This window comes from Trichoplusia ni, chromosome 3, assembly GCF_003590095.1.
Source record: "Trichoplusia ni isolate ovarian cell line Hi5 chromosome 3, tn1, whole genome shotgun sequence".
Classification (NCBI taxonomy): Eukaryota; Metazoa; Arthropoda; class Insecta; order Lepidoptera; family Noctuidae; genus Trichoplusia; species Trichoplusia ni.
In genome coordinates, this window is record NC_039480.1 from 6,153,294 (window position 1) to 6,171,885 (window position 18,592).

The window sequence follows — 18,592 nt, forward strand, 5'->3', positions numbered from 1 at the left end:
CTGATAAAGATTAGTGACTAACAGACATTCAAGCGAACAAGACGTGTGTATTATTAAGTTAAATTTATAGATTTTAGACAAGTTCTTGTTTGGACCATGGAACATCCAGCTTTTGCTGACGCTGGTGGCAATCCTGGGATAGAAATATGGACGATAGATGTAAGTTCCTATCTATACTCTATACTTATATATAAAGCTGAAGAGTTTGTTTGTTTGTTTGAACGCGCTAATCTCAGAAACTGCTGGTCCGAATTGAAAAAATCTTTTTGTGTTGAATAGACCAGTCATCGAGGAAGGCTTTAGGCTATAAACCATCACGCTGCGACTAATAGGAGCGGAGATACAATGGAAAATGTGAAAAAAACAGGGATGGTATAAATCATAACTTATATCTTCTACCCACGGGGACGAAGTCGCGGGCAACAGCTAGTAAATACTTATTTATACGTAACGTTTTTTTTCACATTCTCCATTGTATCTTCGCTCCTATTAGTCGCAGCGTGATGGTTTATAGCCTAAAGCCTTCCTCGTTGAATGGTCTATTCAACACAATAAGATTTTTTCAATTTGGACCAATGGTTCCTGAGATTAGCGCGTTCAAACAAACAAACAAACTCTTCAGCTTTATATATTAGTATAGATTTATTTAAAATAGCTGTTGTTTTGCGATTTTCCCCGTTTGTCTATCGGTTATAGCGGCAAAAACATTACGATTCTCTTTAACGAAGTCTTTAGCTAAGTACCAATGTTTTACAAGGAGCGACTGCCTATCTGACCTCCTCAACCCAGTTACCTGGGTAACACGATACTCCTTAGTAAGACTGGTTGTCAGACTTTCTAAAATAGTTTCTAACCAATGCCGGCGTTAGGGGGGGGGGGCGTGATGGGGCGATGAACCAGAGCGACAAATTCTGGGGGGCGTCAAGGTCTGAAGTTGGAGTCTCTTGCCTCTCCTGGCGCAAACCCTCAGAACTGTGCTCTACGCTAGAGGTGGAATACTTCCACCGCCAAACGTAACGCTAAAGGAAAGATGAAATTCTTAATATAATTTTACTTGGGATCAGCAAAAAACTAACACTTGATATTGCTTCCCTCATATGGGCGCCACAATACTTTCGCCCGGGGTGTCAGTGGCCCTTACACCGGCACTGTTTCTAATAGAAATTAACTGCCGAGACCGGTTATGACATACATGGTTACCCATCCACTGAGCGCCGGTATCAAGGATAACTGGACGTAGTTATGCAAACTAGAACCGACCCACACTTTGAGTGAAATTGAGTTATATATGTAGATAGGCTGTTTATGGTGTATTACATTATCTCAGAAAAAATCTTGGCCGATATAGCAAGCTACAAAGCAAAAAAAAAGGATCCCTTTAAGGTACCAACCCGAGTTTGAGGAGCATTTTATACGCAAAACGGAGCGCACCTTTAAAACAAAAACCTGATTATCTCAAAACTAATATGTTGTGGGTTGGTTCTAGTTAGCATAACTACGTCCAACTTATCCTGTGATCAATCAACTTGTACAGTTATGGTTTTGCAAGGAGCTCCTAGGTTTATTTGTCACTCAATCGATATGTTTTTCTCTAGCATATTTTTACGGTATCCTGAGTTTCGTTAGTCTGACTCACAATTGACTGATTCATTATTAAATGATGCAATGGTTTACTACCTGGTCACACCCATACGATTAAGAACTCCGGTTGGATCCGAAACTAATCGGGCACCCCCGATAAATACGCGTGAGTAAACATCATTCCTAATCTTCTAATATAAAAAAATCCCGTGTCACGATGTTAGTTACCGTACTCCTCCGAAACGGCTTAACCGATTTTTACCAAATTTTATATGCGTGTTCAGTAGGTCTGAGAATCGACTAACATCTATTTTTCATACGCCTTAGTGATTTAAGGGTTGCTCACACTAAAAAAAATATATATTATATTTTGGACGAAATTGTTTGTTTTTATTTTTTTTAAATGTGTCAATAAAAATACATACAACTAGAAAATAAAAATATTCGGCAAAACAACGTTTGCTGGGTCAGCTAGTAATATTATAAATGCGAAAGTAACTCTGTCTGTCTGTCTGTTACGCTTTCACGTCTAAACCACTGAACTGATTTTTACGAAATTTGATACAGAGATAGAGTTGACCTTGGGCGAAAGGCTAGTTTAATAATGAATCAGTCTCACGATAGTTATTATAAAAATTGACTGATTAATATAGATAATATCATTTCAGAAATTCGAACCCGTACCAGTGTCATCAAAACTATATGGAAAATTTTTCAACGGTGACTCCTATATTGTCTTAAAGGTAAGTTACCCTTTATATAGAATAACCCAGCCTATTTACGTCCCACTGCTGGGCACAGGCCTCTTCCCGTATAGGGAAGGTTTGAGCATTGATCACCACGCTAGCTCACTGCAGGGGATTTCAGATTCCAATACTTGGAGTTCAGGTTTCCTCACGATTTTTTCCATCAATGTTTATTAGTTTAAAGATATTAAAATTTGCTCGATATTTATATAATGACAGTAAATTGGACTCCACTGATACACAAGGTGGTCACGTAGGTAGGTAGATCACCACGCCACATCCACAAATCGCGACGTGTTGCGAGTTCGATACCCGGCTAGGACTAGCAGAACAAGCATTCGTGGATAATACAAATTGATCCACGAATGCTTGTCCTGAGTCTGGATGTCTTGTAAAATCATCCACAGTCTTTATCCTCCCACTGCTGAGCATAGGCCTCCCTTATCTCCTGCCAATTTCTACTTTCCTGTGCCAGCCTCATCTATCCACCCGAGACGTTAATCGTCGACCAATCTTATGTGCGTTACTGGCATCCTTATAGTGGGCATTTAAAAATAAAAAAATCTCCAAAACTCTCTCTTTTCCTAGCTATATGTACCCCATGGTGGTGGGGTCAGCTTTCCTAATTTTTAGTCCCCACTTCGCTCTTTCCCTGACGTTATTTTCGGATAACTGGCATTCCTTCATGTCCTCATATTTCCTCCAAAATAAAAACTCCTTAACTTCAAATTTGACGACCTCCGTGGTCGAGTGGCGCACGCACCGGTTTCAAGGTGTCGCTAGCTCTGAGGTCCCGGGTTTGATCTCCGGTCGGGTCAATGTAAAAATTCACATTTCTACATTGTCTCGGGTCTGGGTGTTTGTGGTACCTTCGTTGTATCTGAATTCCATAACACAAGTGCTTTAGCAACTTACTTTGGGTTCAGAACAATGTATGTGATGTTGTCCGCATTTATATTAAAAAAAAAATACTTTAACAGACCACAGGCAAAGATGGCTCAAGTCTTAACCATGACGCCCACTTCTGGTTGGGCAGTAAGACCACTCAGGACAAGAAGGGTTCAGCCGCCATTTTAACTGTCACCCTGGATGACATGCTAGGCGGGAAGGCGGTCCATCATAGAGAAGTCCAGGGTCACGAGTCTAGCTTGTTCCTGGGATACTTTAAACCTGGTAAGTAGTTTTTTGGATTTCTTTTGCTTTTTGGGTTGAACTCAAAATTAAAAGATTAATTTGTGAATTTGTCTGTATGTTAAAATCTGTTTTAAAGTTATGAGTTACTACCAATGAAGTTAAAATAAAGTATTTGAATAAGGCCCGATTTTTCAATCGTCAGATAACTTTTATCTGAGGAATAAATATGGCCGTTTGACATATTTTCTATACAAAAGATGTCAAAACGTCAAATATATTCATCGAATAAAAGTTATCTAGCGATTTAAAAATCGGCCCTAAATCTCATAATATAAATCTGTTAAGTCCGTCAGATAGATTTGCAAAAAAATGTTGAATACGTAAGTATCGTAGTGGGGGCTAAAATGTCATAGGATGGTAGTGGTTGAGGTCACCACGCCAAACCTTCATCGTTCGTGACGTGTAGCGGCTTCGAACCCCGCGTATGACCATGTGATCAATGACCTATGTGATCCACGAATGCTTGTTATAAATCTATGTACTTAAATGTTTAAGAAACCTCCAGCGACATAAGATTAAATTCCTTGAAACGAGAGTCGTTTTTATAAAGGAAAAAATATCTTATCTTTTCAGCCATAAGATACTTGGAAGGTGGTAATGAATCCGGTTTCACTGAAGTGGAAACTAACGCCGGTGCAGAGAAACGACTCCTAAAACTGTCTGGGTGTGACAACATGAGGATTGAAGAGGTAACAATATTAGAATCAATAGGGATGGCGACAGGATATAAAAAATATTTAATACATTTAAAAATTCCGATGATCTTTTGTGTATGAAAGTGCGTGTGAAAGACGATATGGCTGTAAAGAGTGTTTCTTGTGAGATGACGGCCGATATCAAGGTATGTAAGAAGATGACATGTTGCGCCGACCCCAAAGAAAATAATTGGGATAAGGGCAGGGGAATGATGACATTTAAAGAATCCAAAAACCCACATTTTAAATGTCACTCCATTCAAATTTTATCAATATCGGTCCAGCTGTTTTTATAGTTGCAAATTACATTGTTATTGAGTTCAAAGCTACCTTGAAAATTCCAGCCTGCTAGCTTATCGGGAAGTGCCTCAAAATTGAGTTGCAAAAATCCAACCGGAACGACAAACAGACAAGAAAAGTGAGTGTATAGAAACGTGGTATAAAGAAAAAACCCATTTAGTCCAGTTAAATAATTGAGAAAATGATTAGAAACTCCTTTTTTTCAAAAACTGGAATTTTCAAAGATAAACTGCCTTAAAGTTTAGGAGAAGGGCTTGAGTCGTAACGATTTCGTTAAATTTATACACAATCAGTCACAGTCGCAGTATAGAAGCAAGTCAAGCAAATTAAAAATAAATAAATGAATGCGGACAACATCACATACATTGTTCTGAACCCAAAGTAAGTTGCTAAAGCACTTGTGTTATGGAATTCAGATACAACGAAGGTACCACAAACACCCAGACCCGAGACAATGTAGAAATGTGAATTTTTACATTGACCCGACCGGGGATCGAACCCGGGACCTCAGAGCTAGCGACACCTTGAAACCGGTGCGTACGCCACTCGACCACGGAGGTCGACAAAGCCACTATTCATTAGATAAAAAATGAAGGAAGGAATCGAACCGACGACCTCCCGTTTAACAGTCAAGGCCTCTTACCATTAGACCAAGAATCCAGTCTAACCTTGAATTGTAACATTGTCTATATCTTCTGGGAAAGTCAAAATTTATTTTTTTATACTAAAATATGAGGAAAATAATAAAAACAGCTGTTATCAGATTGACTCATCAATTGTAAAATGACTATCAAAGGTTTATAATGCCGGTTTCAATGAGTCATTTGTTAAAAATCGATACGACAATTAATATTAAAAAAGCTATCTTATTCGCCTTGGAATAGAGTCGCTTTTACTTTGCAAATGTCGTGTAAAGCAATTGCAAATTAGTCGGAATAATTTATACGTGGAATACATTGAAAAATCATTCTTATGTGTATGTGTTAAAGTCTTTATTACAGTGTTCGCTTCAATAATGTAATAGAAAATGATGTCGTAAGAGCAAAATTAAAATCAATCTTAAAACTAAGCGGTTTAAGTAGCTTTTTCTTTGCAACTGTTGTGATTTGTAATATACGTTGAAAAGAAAATTTAATGTGACAAAATACGTAAGATAAGACAAAAATGAACTTAAACTTCAGGCGATAAAGTCTTTTTTACATTGCAACTGACTAGAAACGCTCTCATAAATATTGCAAAATATCTTATATAAATACCTATAATCAATATTGCAAACTTCTAATCTTTAATAAGTTAATCATTAAAGAAATCAAGCAATCTGTGCTTATCTGTAATAAAGCTAATTATTCAAAAATATGATAAAAAAATATCACTTTTTTCGCAAGGTCGATTGAAATGAACTGATATAAATGCAATAGGTATGCTGACAAATTTTCTTTTTGTAAAAAGTGATAGGCATGTTTTTATATATGCCCACGTTTCTATACACTCACTTTTCTTGTTTGTTTGTCGTTCCGGTTGGATTTTTGCAACTCGATTTTGAGGCACTTCCCGATAGGCTAGCAGGCTGAAATTTTCAGCGTAGCTTGAAACATGACAATGCAATTTACAACTATAAACTGCACGAATAGACTGCGAGAATTGGCGTGGTTGAGGTCACCACGCCAAAACCACTGTCGCAGGTTCGATCCCCGCGTAGGTCAAGTATTTGTGTGACCCACGAATGCTTGTTCCAAGTCTAGGTGTAATTGTACATATGATTTGTATGTTTGTGAAACCATCCGACACAAGGATTAAATTCATTAGTGCGGGAGTCGTTTAAAAAAATAAGAAAATTGCTGGACCGATTTTATAAAAATTTTGAATGGAGTGACATCTAAGGAGTCTAGATAAGGCTAGCATAGGACCGTAGAAATTGGCACGAGAAAGGGGAGACCTATGCCCAGCAGTGGGAGGATAAAGGCTGTGGATGATGGTGATGATATCCATAAAATCTTCTTCAGGTGGAAGCCGACGCGTCGTCTCTCACGAAAGACCACTGCTTCATTTTGGAGGTCGAACACGATATCTTCGTGCTTATGCCTGAAGGAGCCAAGGCGACCCAGCGGAGGAAGATCATCAGCGTCGCCAACTCCCTGCGTGATGACTATCATAATGGAAGAGCCACTATTGAAATTATTGGTAAGATCTTTTCATTACTAATATTATAAATGTGAAAGTGTGGATGTTTGGCTCTTTTTTACTCAATCACGCAAAAACGGCTGAACGGATTTGGATAAAAGTTGGTACACAGATAGTTTATAACCAGGATTAACACATAGGATATATTTCCCCAGACATTTTATCCCGATTTAATGTTCACGTGGGATCATTTTCGACATGTAGCGCGAGGGCCCGCAGACACAGTTAGCGTATTATAAAGAGGAAAGATTTGCCACAATGGGTGGTCTTTTCGCTTTTTGGCAATAAGACCGCCCATTGTGCCACCATGTAACTGTTTAATTCTATAAAATCCTGTACTTATGTGGTGTGCAATAAATAATATTCTATCAAAGCTTTTGATTTGTAAGTGTTATGTTAAATATTATAAAAAAAACAGTGTTTTAGTTTTCGGATTAGTTAAATTTTGGACACATTGACATGAGAATTTTATATTTATTAGAAGTTTTAATTTCTTTATCAGATGAGTTCTCCACGAGTGAAGACTACGGTCTCTTCTTTGAAGCTCTCGGCTCCGGGTCCGTGGATGATCTGACCAGCGAGGATTCTTCCTCCGTAAGTATCTTATCATAAATTTATATCATCATAATCATCTTCCTAGCCTTTCCGAACTATATTGGGGTCGGCTTCCAGTCTAACCGGTTCAGCTAAGTACCAGTGTTTCACAAGGAGCGACTGCCTATCTGACCTCCTCAACCCAGTTACCAGGGCAACACGATACCCCTTAGTTAGACTAATTGTTAGACTTTCTAGCTTCTGATTACCTGTAACGACTATCAAAGATCTTTAAATAATAGGCGGGTGCCACAATTTAACGTGCCTGTCGGAACATGGAGGAACTAGTTATGACATAGACGATCGACCGACCGTATCAAGCATAGCTTTGCCTGAAATCGATGAACTTGTACAGTTGTTATTTAGAGACGATGTTCTATCATGTAATACACTCTTTAGAAAACTTGCTTTTGCAAGCTTTTCAAAATAAATCGTATTTAAAAATTACTTCAAGAACTTTGAACACTTACAAAATTACGTCCTCTCTGAAACAGTTTTCCAAAGATTGTGATTTAAAAGTTAGCTATTAATTAATTCGTTCTTTTCAGACTTACGCTCGCGATGACATCTCGGCGGTATACTTATACAGGGTGTTGACTGGTGATGAGATTGAATTGGTCTCTCTGAACAAACCTTACAAACAGAGTCAGCTGTCTTCTGACGTAAGTAATTTTTGTGTAAATTGTGTGAATTTGCAAGATATTTTTCTCACGTTTTGATACACTCACTTTTCTTGTTTGTTTGTCGTTCCGGTTGGATTTTTAGGCAATTTTGACGCCCTTCCAGATAAGCTAGCAGGCTGAAATTTTCAGGGTAGCTTCAAACTCGATGACAATGCAATTTACATTTATAAAAACGGCTGGACCGATTTTGATAAAATTTTAATAGAGTAACTTTTAAAAATTGGGATTTGCTTTTTTGAATACTGTTAATTTTGATCGATAACTTCTCTTTCCAGAATGTCTACGTGTTGGATACTCCTTGCTCTGGAGTGTACGTATGGGTGGGGTCTGAGGTGGATGGTGAGATTAGGAACACCTACCATGAGATAGCCAACCAATACCTTGAAGTCAAGGGCTATCCTGCCTGGGTGAGTTCTACTTATTAATTTATTTGTTTATAGCCTTACAAAAAATCCTATCTTATCATCAGCCTTTTCTCAACTACGTTGAAGTCGGCTGCCAGTCTAACCGGATTCAGCTACCTACCAGTGCTGTCACAAAAACGCGGATGACGTAGCACGGCAGTTCAGGTTTAGTCAGTAAGAGTCTGACACATCCATTCCCTCCCCGAGGGAGTGGGTATCCATTAGGAATCCCCGCCTTACCAAAAAAAGGAAAAAAGTAAATAATCTACTCAAATCGATAGATGTGATAAAGACATTAATTTATACTCTGGGTATACCGTCTGGATGTAATTTTATCTATGTTATTATGCATATATATTATAGAAATATATAACTATGTTTATCAGTTGTCTAGTACTCATAATACAAGCTTAGCTTCGTTTCAGACTAGATGGTGTTGTGTGAAACATGTGGAATATCATTATCATTTAATGTAAAAAATAGGGCTGAAAACCGACTTTCCTTATTTTTCAGGTAAATGTAACGAAGGTCCGTGAAGGTGCGGAGAGCTCAACCTTCAAGCAATACTTCCACAACTGGGAGACCATACAGATGTTCTCCACCAAGGGATTGGTCACTGAATCTGGTATGAAGAACTTCTACAAGAACCACTAAAAATATTATATCATCATCATCAACGGCCTAGCCTTTTCCCAACTATGTTGGGGTCGGCTTCCAGTCTAACCGGTTTCAGCTCAGTACCAGTGTTTTACAAGAAGCGACTGCCTATCTGACCTCCTCAACCCAGTTACCTGGGCAACACGATACCCCTTGGTTAGACTGGTATATACCATCAACATCATCATCAGCCCATACTCGTCCACTGCTGGACATAGTCCTCCCCAATAGATGCCATCAAGATCTATTTTCGACTGCTCGCATCCAGCTCCTGCCGGCTACCTTGCGCTGATCATCACTCATCCTATACATTTAAGGATTGGGAATCGATTGACTATATGTGTAGTTGAGTAGTGGAGGTGGTGTGCAATGTCATGAATGACGTATCGTGGGTTCGATCTCCGTTTAGGACAAGCATTTGTGTGATCCACGAATGCTTGTTACTCTTAACAGAAGGATCGAATAATACAACATAGAAGACACTGAAAACGACTATTATAAATTTTTAACATTGAATCACACTAATAATATAAATGTCAAAGTATCTGTATGTCTGTGTATTTATAACCTCTTCACGCTTAAACGGCTGGACAGATTTTGATGAAATTCGGTACGGAGGTAGTTAATACACTGGATTACCACATAAGCTTAGCTATATGATAGTGCTGTATTCACCTTTCCGAGGTTTGCCTTTCGCGGGCAATTTAATTAACCATATTGTTTTCGTTCTTTTAGATGCTGGCTACTTTTCCGAGGATGCTGAGAAATCAGCGTCGACTGCCAAGCAGATCGGTAAGAGTGCAGCTGCTAGAGGATACATGCCAGACCAGGGAGATGGGAGTTACACCGTTACCAGGTAGGGTCTGACTATATTTGGTTACTTTGTCAAGCCTTAGAAACTAAGCCTACCTTACAAAGCTAATTTTTTTGAGTTACCAGTTATGGTTGGGGAAAAAGTTATTGTCGGGGTGATGCAAAAACAGGAATGTTATGAGTATGAAGTGTCTTTCTGTCTGTCTGTAGCATTATAGCTTTCTGATGCTTTGAGCGATTTCAATTTAGTTGATTTTGTATTAAAGGTGAATTTTGCGGGATCGTCATTCTCCTGCAATTATCCCAAATTTCAAACTCAAACTACATATCACTTTTTGCCATTCTGATTATGAAGATTTTTGGTTAAAAGTTAGGGCTTAAAATTTTTAATTCGTGGATCACACGAATGCTTGTCCTACGCGAGCTCCGAACTCTCGCCATATACCACACATCACTCGGCTAACCGTGCATTTGAAAACCAACTAAAACCCATAACCATTTATCCCAGGATAACAGGAGAACAACAGGACATTACCGAGACCTTCGAGTCTGGCGTAGCCCGCTTCTACCAAAGCGAGGTCTACGTCATCAAATACCAGTACAGCATTGATGATGCTGATGCCTACGTCATCTATCTGTGGATTGTAAGTATTTAGACATGTGGAATGATTAAATGATACAACGGTTTACTCACGCCTATGTATCGGGATCGCCCGACTAGTTTCGGACCTAACGGGAGTCCTTAATCATGAGCTGACGCAGCGGGCGAGCGATAAATACTCTTAAACCATCATGCATCGATAGTTATGAACGATAACAATTGAAATAATTTCCCAATGCTGGGCAAAGAATCCCGTCCCCCTCTTCGACAATCTTCAATCTCTTGTACTCATACAAATTTTCTGTAGCTTACGAAAACAAAAAGAAACTTGTTTCTTCCAAATTCAATTTCAATTTCATTGTATCTACCAAATGTGTTACATATTTTTGATTCTGCGATATACTTCATATGTTTTTTTGAACCACTTCTTCCTCAAACCTGAACTAAGTTGAACTAAAGTAAAAACTTCAATTTCACTCCTTTCTTCAGGGCACAGACGCCAGCAATGATGATAAGCAAGCTGGCTTGGAGCTGGTGAACCAGTTGGAGGACGAACTGGAAGGCGGAGTGACTTTAGTAAAGGTTCCGCAAGGAAAGGAACCCAAACACTTCCTTAGTATTTTCAAAGGTAAGACTATGAAAATAAAGTTCAAATTCGTATTCTTCTTCTTTAAGCATTCCGTGTTGCAGGCACGTTAAATTGTAGGTCCCGACTGTTATTCATACATCTTTGACAGTCGTTACAGGTAGTCAGACGCTTGAAAAGCCTGACAACCAGTCTAACCAAGGGGTATCGTGTTGCCCAGGTGACTGGGTTGAGGAGGTCAGATAGGCAGTCGCTCCTCGTAAAACACTGGTACTTAGCTGAATTCGGTTAGACTGGTAGCCACTCCCAACATATGTGGGGAAAGGCTAGGATGATGACGATGGTTATTTTAGTAAAGGTTAGCGAACAGGTAACTTAATAGTCCTCCTGACGAGTGCACGGATACCCTGGAATACCCCGGAACCCACTGAACGCGACGTGTTGATACGATCCCCACGTACAACAAGAGTTTGCATGATCAACGAATGCTTGTCCTGAATCTGGGCGTCTTGTGCATGTGACTTAAATGTTTGTGAAACCCAAGACACAAGGATTAAATTCCTAAGAATGGGAGTCTATTTTTAGAACTGCTGTCAGTAACTCGCTTGAACAAATCTTCTATGCTAGCTATGAGCTAAAGATATGTTCTTCTTTCAGGTCAACTATCAATTTTGTTCGGTGGTTCCGATACAGACTACAAACCGGTCAACTCTAGAGGCACCTACGAGGAGGATAGTGTGCGTCTGTTCAGAGTAAGTCAATTTTACATCGACTTTAAGATCGATTAAAACCAAGAGGTGAAAAGAGGGGTGATATTAGTTGGATGTGGTTGTAAGTGAAATAATAGCATCCGAACGGTTTGAGTGATTTTATTGTAGACTACAATAAAATCACTCAAACCGTTCGGATGCTTTTCTGTAAAGGTGAATTTTGTGCGAGTGTTCCTTCTTAGACATGTTTGATAAAAATTTGTTTAGCCGTTTAATAGATGTGGGGAGTAAAATTGGTGGAGAGAAACTGAATGCGTAAAATATACCCTTTTCTTTCCAATTCTTGTAATTTCATCATCATCATCATCTTCTCAGCCTATAGCAGTCCACTGTTGGAAATAGGCCTCTCCATAATTTCTCCAGCGCGACCGGTTCGTTGCCACCTGCATCCAACGGGACCCAGCGGTCTTGTAATTTAATACATAATAATGGATACGTATGTTTATTTTGTCCCGCAAACATATTTTTTTCTAATTACAGTATAGAACATACACGTAGCGTCACGATTTAATTTTTTTACGAATTCGTTACGTCACAAATCCTCTTCTGAACTTGAATACAGTTTATCCTTGTAATTTTGAATTGTTTAGGGTAAATTAAAAAATACGTGTTCGATATTTTTTACCATTTAACTAAGGAACTAAATATATTTTTACTATTAATACCCAGTCATCATCCCTATTACATTATTCTCAAATACATTTGACGTCTCTAGGTTGAAGGCACGGAGCTTGGAGTGGACATGCGAGGACAGCAGGTCACGGAAACAGCTGACAGCTTGGAAGATGATGACGTATACGTGCTGGAGAGCCCCGAGACCATCTACATCTGGATAGGAAAGGTAAATAACTGTCATTATCATGAAATTGACTGGCCTGTTTGGTCTAGTGGTTAGTGACCCTGACTGCTATACCGGAGGTCGTGTTCGATTCCCACCCAGGACAAATGTTTGTGTGATGAGCACGATCATTTGTTTTGTGTCTGGGTGTAATTTATCTATATTATGTATGTATTTAGAAATATGTATATAAGTATGTTTGTCAGTTGTGTAGTACTAATAATACAAGCTCTGCTTAGTTTGAGACTAGATGGTGTTGTGTGAAAGTTGTGGAATGTTTATTTATCATGCTGGCCTTTTCCCAACTATGTTGGAGTCGGCTTCCAGTCTAACCGGATTCAGCTAAGTTCCAGTGTTGAATGGCTATATTGTTCACCACGCTAGCTAGCAGCGGCCGATTTCAAATTTCAATATTTGAAATTCAGGTTTCCTCACAATGTTTTCTCTCACATTCAGTGATATCTTTAAAAGCCACATTTGATTAGTCGTGATCGTCAAAATGGAGGGACCAAGTCTCCAATGTCTGTCATACACATATAAAATAATAATACCATTAATCTACTATTTCCTACCTTCGCTATAATTTTTGCTACCTCATCATTATACATAATATTTTAACAAAATGCTTGGTCCCTCCATCATGATGTCAGGATGGAGGGACCAAACTGATAGACTACTTCCTGGATTGTTCTACCTACTTAATGTTATAAAGCCTTAATTCTACCTTAATATTATTGAGTTTGATTGCCCAAAACATATATCGTTTTAAAGATATCGATTACATAAGTTGGTCCCTCCAAATTGACGTTTCAATTTTTTAGTGCAACATCTAAATGCGCGGTTTATTTTTGATTTTCGAAGGATTAATATTTACTACCTATTTACTACCTTCAAATCATACAATTTTTTTTCATTTAAAATTATTCTTACGAGCCAAAAACGCATTAAGAAATAAGTTGTTACAACGTTCAAATTTTAGTAGTAGCATTAATAAAGGTGATTTTTAATAAGAATAGAACAAAAATATCTAACCAATATTAAATATACATAACTTTAGTTCTCTTTAGTTCTCAAATATTACTATTTATTTTATTGTTCTCATAATACTCAACGTAGGTAAACACAAAAAAAATAATTGAAGGTAGTTCTCAAACATAGTCGATGATTGCATTGTAGTCAAGCTGTTTGCGATAACTGCCTGGCTAACAGAGTGCATTTACAGTGATTTAATTATCATTTTTCCGTAGTTTTTGTAACAATAGTTAACCATTTATCATGAAGAGGGGAAGGAAGAGTGCGATTTCCCTAGATATTCAGAAAACTGTGTTTTTAAAGTACAGAAGTGCATTACAAAGTAGTGAATTACCATCACCATGTGATCAAATATTTGCTGATATCAGCAAGGAATTAGACTATAAAATGTCGGTAAAAAGTTTATATATTTCTTTAAAAACTAATTACAATTACTTTTTTAATGAAAATATCCTTGATTCTGAGCCAGATAGTATAGAAGAAATTGTTGAAAGTTTTGAAACGAATAGCGAAATTAATCACGTAAAAGATACAGACAGTCAGGAAAAAATACAGTTTTATTTAGATATACATTCTTGGAAAAAAATACAACCTATTCAAAAGTATGTAAAGAGAAATGACCCCGCCACAAGATCAAAATACAGGAAAAAGTGGACGTTACCAAGTTACCAATGGGCTGAATTATTAAGAAAAGATTTATGGGAGAAAACTAAAAAACCCTGCTCTTGGCGATTTCACTCAACTCATGTAAAACCGGACGAATCAGTGTCATGTTATGGTTCTTGTAAAGAATGTGGTGCTACTATAGAAGTTTTGATAAATTGGCCAACAGAAAAAGTCATTAATTGTACTTGCACAGTTAAAAAAGAAAAGATTGACTTCGTACACAAAAAATCAAGAAAATTAAAGTTATCGCCACTAAAACGTAAAGAGCTTAGTGATATCTTGAAAAATTCTTCTGCGGTATCTGTAAGGAACTCTTTAGTAGATTCTTCAATGGACGCTAATGATAGTGAGCCAACTCATATACCTAAATTAGGGACGCTGCACCTGTGTAATTTTGTTAATTGGAAAAATATAACTAGAATAATAGTAATATTTAAATATATTTCATTACAACCTGTCACAGGATCTCATTTATATAAGGTGCTGTGAGAAATTTTGTATGATTTGAAGGTAGTAAATAGGTAGTAAATATTAATCCTTCGAAAATCAAAAATAAACCGCGCGTTTAGATGTTGCACTAAAAAATTGAAACGTCAATTTGGAGGGACCAACTTATGTAATCGATATCTTTAAAACGATATATGTTTTGGGCAATCAAACTCAATAATATTAAGGTAGAATTAAGGCTTTATAACATTAAGTAGGTAGAACAATCCAGGAAGTAGTCTATCAGTTTGGTCCCTCCATCCTGACATCATGATGGAGGGACCAAGCATTTTGTTAAAATATTATGTATAATGATGAGGTAGCAAAAATTATAGCGAAGGTAGGAAATAGTAGATTAATGGTATTATTATTTTATATGTGTATGACAGACATTGGAGACTTGGTCCCTCCATTTTGACGATCACGATTAGTCTGATGTGGTGTGCAATAAAGCATATTATATTCTATACCACTATTCCCGAATGATTGAGGTCACCACGCCAAACACACCAAGCACGACGTGTAGCTCGATCCCCGCGCAGGACAAGCATTTGTGTGATCCACGAATGCTTGTCCTGAGTCTGGGTGTCATTGTGCATGCGACTTGAATGTTTGTGAAACTCAAGACACAAGGATTAAATTCCTTAATGCGGGAGTCGTTCTTTTGATACAACTACTAACAAATTAATGCCACCAATGAAGTGCCACGCTGTATAAAAAAACTCATCATTCCTTTTATCGTTCTTCAGGAGTCAAATGAGACAGAGCAGGAGGCTGTGAACAACTTCGTCCAGGCCCTGGTTGACAAGGAGATCACCACTGTGCAACAGGGAGAGGAACCCGACGAATTCTGGGAACTTCTAGGTATGAGTTTCATGGTGAAGATATGTCCTTATTTTTGGTATAGCAGAGGAATCCTTATGGACACCCGCCAGCTCGTCTGAGTAAACATGCGGCTTGCTCGCGACCCCGCCACCGCTTGAACTCATGATTGAATGATGCATTGAACATTTTGACGTCACTTTCGGTTTGATTTGCGAGAGAGTGATGACCGACGAGTACCTTTACAAATCAGCTGATCGGGAGCAGTCTTTAGTGTTTTATTTACATTGCCTTTTTTCGTGAAATTTTTTTGTATAGGCGTCCGGCGTTAAAAACATGTTTCTCTTTCACAGTAGTCATATAAAAAACATTCTTCTACAGGAGGAGCCCCAGAAGAGAAAGAGGATCCATCAGGCTGGCGTCTAGCAGTGAACAGGAGGGTCACCACTCCGCGCACCCTCACAGCTGCCACCGTCACCGTCACCAAGAAGATCAAGTTTGAGGACTTCGATGATGAGTACTCTCAACAGGTGAGAATTCTTGAATAATAACATTCTTGCCCGCGGGAACGAGCGCTACACGAACGGAAGCCGACGGGAACAAAAATCGGGATAAAAAAATACGTAACCAACATTTATTTAATGATGCAATGGTTTAATTATACATTATTATTATTATATTACATTTATATTATACCGATAAATACGCGTGAGTAAACCGTTGCATCATTTAATAATGAATCAGTCTTACGATAGTTTTTTGAAATTTGTCTGAGGGACTAAAGTATTCAGTTTTTTTCAAATGTCCTATTTATCGAGTGGCAAAAAATAAGAGTCATGCCTCCAAATTTATTTAATAACGCTTTATTCATGAATGATTATCGGAATATCCGCTCTAGTTTTGGAACCAACCAGAGTCCTCAATCATGAGCTGACGCGATGGAAGGTTTTCGAGTCGAAAGATTCCATGTAGGTCTGAAACTAATCGGGCTTTACCGATAAATACTCACGCTTATTATTAGTAAACCATTATCAAATAGATCATTATGAGTCAACCTCATGAAAGTTACTATGATAATTTAAAACGCGGTATTTTCTTGTCTGCTTTTCAACAGGATCTTTCTGACGACGGAGTCTACATACTGGACACAGGAGAAGAACTGTACTTGTGGCAAGGAAACAACATTCCCGAACGAGTGAAGATGGCCAGGCTGGATATCATTAAAGTGAGTTTGTTTTCATCTTACCGAAACCTGGGCAACTTTTCTGCTATCTACAATGGCCCATGAATGAGTGTGAATTAGATTAAATTTGAAACTAAAGGTACATATTCTCTTAAGCATTTTGCCAACACCGTAATTGGAATTGATTGACCGTGATTGCTCCGACCCGAACTGAATTTCCAATTAGAAAAATTGCTTACGATAAGTGATAATTTTATACAATTTACATTAATTCATTGGCCATAGATTGTAAATAACAGAATTGGAGAAAGAGAGAGAGAGAGAGAGAGAGAGAGAGAGAGAGAGAGAGAGATATGGGAAAAAGACTCTCTACACTCCCCTTTTTCTGTTTTGTTAATTGCATCTTAGATTCAGTAAAAAAGTACACAGCGTATAAGTTAGACATATTGGTGCTTGCCTCCTTATGAGATCGAACAGCAAAGCCACCAAATAAGAATACTTTTAAACAAAACGACGACTCCCGCTGTAAGGGGTCAATTTGTCTGTATCTTTTTGTGTCCGTTTCCTAAGAACTTCGTAATCAATGAACCGATTTTCATTTAACGTTAAATTCCTGAAAATCATCAAGTTTTGCTCAGTGCTTTTTAACTTAAAGTTATATTAGGTTATAATTGTATTTTTAGAGACCAGAAGGGGTATTTATTAAAAAAAAACAAATGGGGAGGTAGTTACCTCTCTGCACATTTATTAATTTACAGAAATAAGTAAACAACACTCAAACTAATTACATAAGGAACAAGAATTAACTAATCACCTAAGACACACTAAAATAAGGCAATTTTAACACAACAATAAAAGAATACAGGCCTGACGACGCTTGGACAGTGTTACCGCTCCGAGTGACGACTGACAAATGGGCCGCGCGCGCGTCGGCCCGCTTCTTTTATACTTGTGCTAAGTTGATATGTTGGTCTTCCATAACAGTATGTTTTTGTTGCTAAAAAAGTATTATTTCCTAAGGAATATATAGAGGATGATGGTTTGGAGCGCACTGTGGACTCAGCTCTCGTGATCTTCGTGAAGCAAGGACAAGAGCCGAGCGTATTCAAGAAGTTATTCTCTGAGTGGGATAATGATATGTGGGATGTAAGTATTTTTTACAAAACCAAGTATTTTGAAGCTGGTAGCGACGACACCGTCCGAAAATGGGTGACCATCTTTGTCATAACGAGTTCCTCCGTGTTTCGGAAGGCACGTTACATTGTGGGTCCCGGCTGTTATTCCTACATCTTTTACAGAAGATACAGGTAGTCAGAAGCTAGAAAGTCTGACAACCAGTCTAACTAAGGGGTATCGTGTTGCCCAGGTAACTGGGTTGAGGACTGCAAAACACTGGTACTTAGCTGAATACGGTTAGACTGGAAGCCGACCCCATCGATTTTTATTTTCTAACTTTTCCCCCATGGGAAAAGCTAAAATATAAAACAGTAGGGTAATATATTTATTGTTATTTTTGATTCTATGTAATATATTCTATTTATGCAACTTTTTTCATATTTTTGCAGAACCAAGCATCATATGAAGACATTAAAAACGAAACGAAAGCTGCAAACTCTAAAGGCGATGAATAAAAACACATATTTTTATATATTTATGCACATTTATTTATATAATAAGTATAACTTATAACTACTACACTTTGGAAAAATAAATCTATTTATTTATCATTTATTTTTGTTTTTATTTATGTACCTACTCAT

The 18,592-nt window shown here is 37.9% G+C and overlaps 1 protein-coding gene across 1 annotated transcript; it reads left to right on the top strand.

Moving 5' to 3' along the window:
* On the top strand, window positions 1–18,561 carry LOC113491636 (gelsolin, cytoplasmic-like). The gene is made up of 19 exons (XM_026868705.1): window positions 1–159; window positions 2,250–2,324; window positions 3,308–3,500; window positions 4,095–4,210; window positions 6,520–6,697; window positions 7,200–7,291; window positions 7,840–7,953; window positions 8,250–8,381; window positions 8,892–9,003; window positions 9,771–9,891; window positions 10,357–10,492; window positions 10,939–11,077; window positions 11,693–11,787; window positions 12,521–12,646; window positions 15,577–15,691; window positions 16,031–16,179; window positions 16,764–16,874; window positions 17,853–17,978; window positions 18,398–18,561. Exons 1-19 carry the CDS (start codon window positions 97–99, stop codon window positions 18,461–18,463), a joined length of 2,259 nt encoding a protein of 752 aa, XP_026724506.1. The 5' UTR covers window positions 1–96; the 3' UTR covers window positions 18,464–18,561.
* The last annotated feature ends 31 nt before the right edge of the window (window positions 18,562–18,592 follow it).

What these genes read in the sequence shown, in the direction of transcription:
- LOC113491636 (XM_026868705.1), top strand. Translation starts at nt 97, where the DNA reads ATGGAACATCCAGCTTTTGCTGACGCTGGTGGCAATCCTGGGATAGAA. An exon ending in TAGAAATATGGACGATAGAT is followed by an intron (nt 160 to 2,249) that starts GTAAGTTCCTAT and finishes ATATCATTTCAG; the next exon opens with AAATTCGAACCCGTACCAGT. An exon ending in GGGATAATGATATGTGGGAT is followed by an intron (nt 17,979 to 18,397) that starts GTAAGTATTTTT and finishes ATATTTTTGCAG; the next exon opens with AACCAAGCATCATATGAAGA.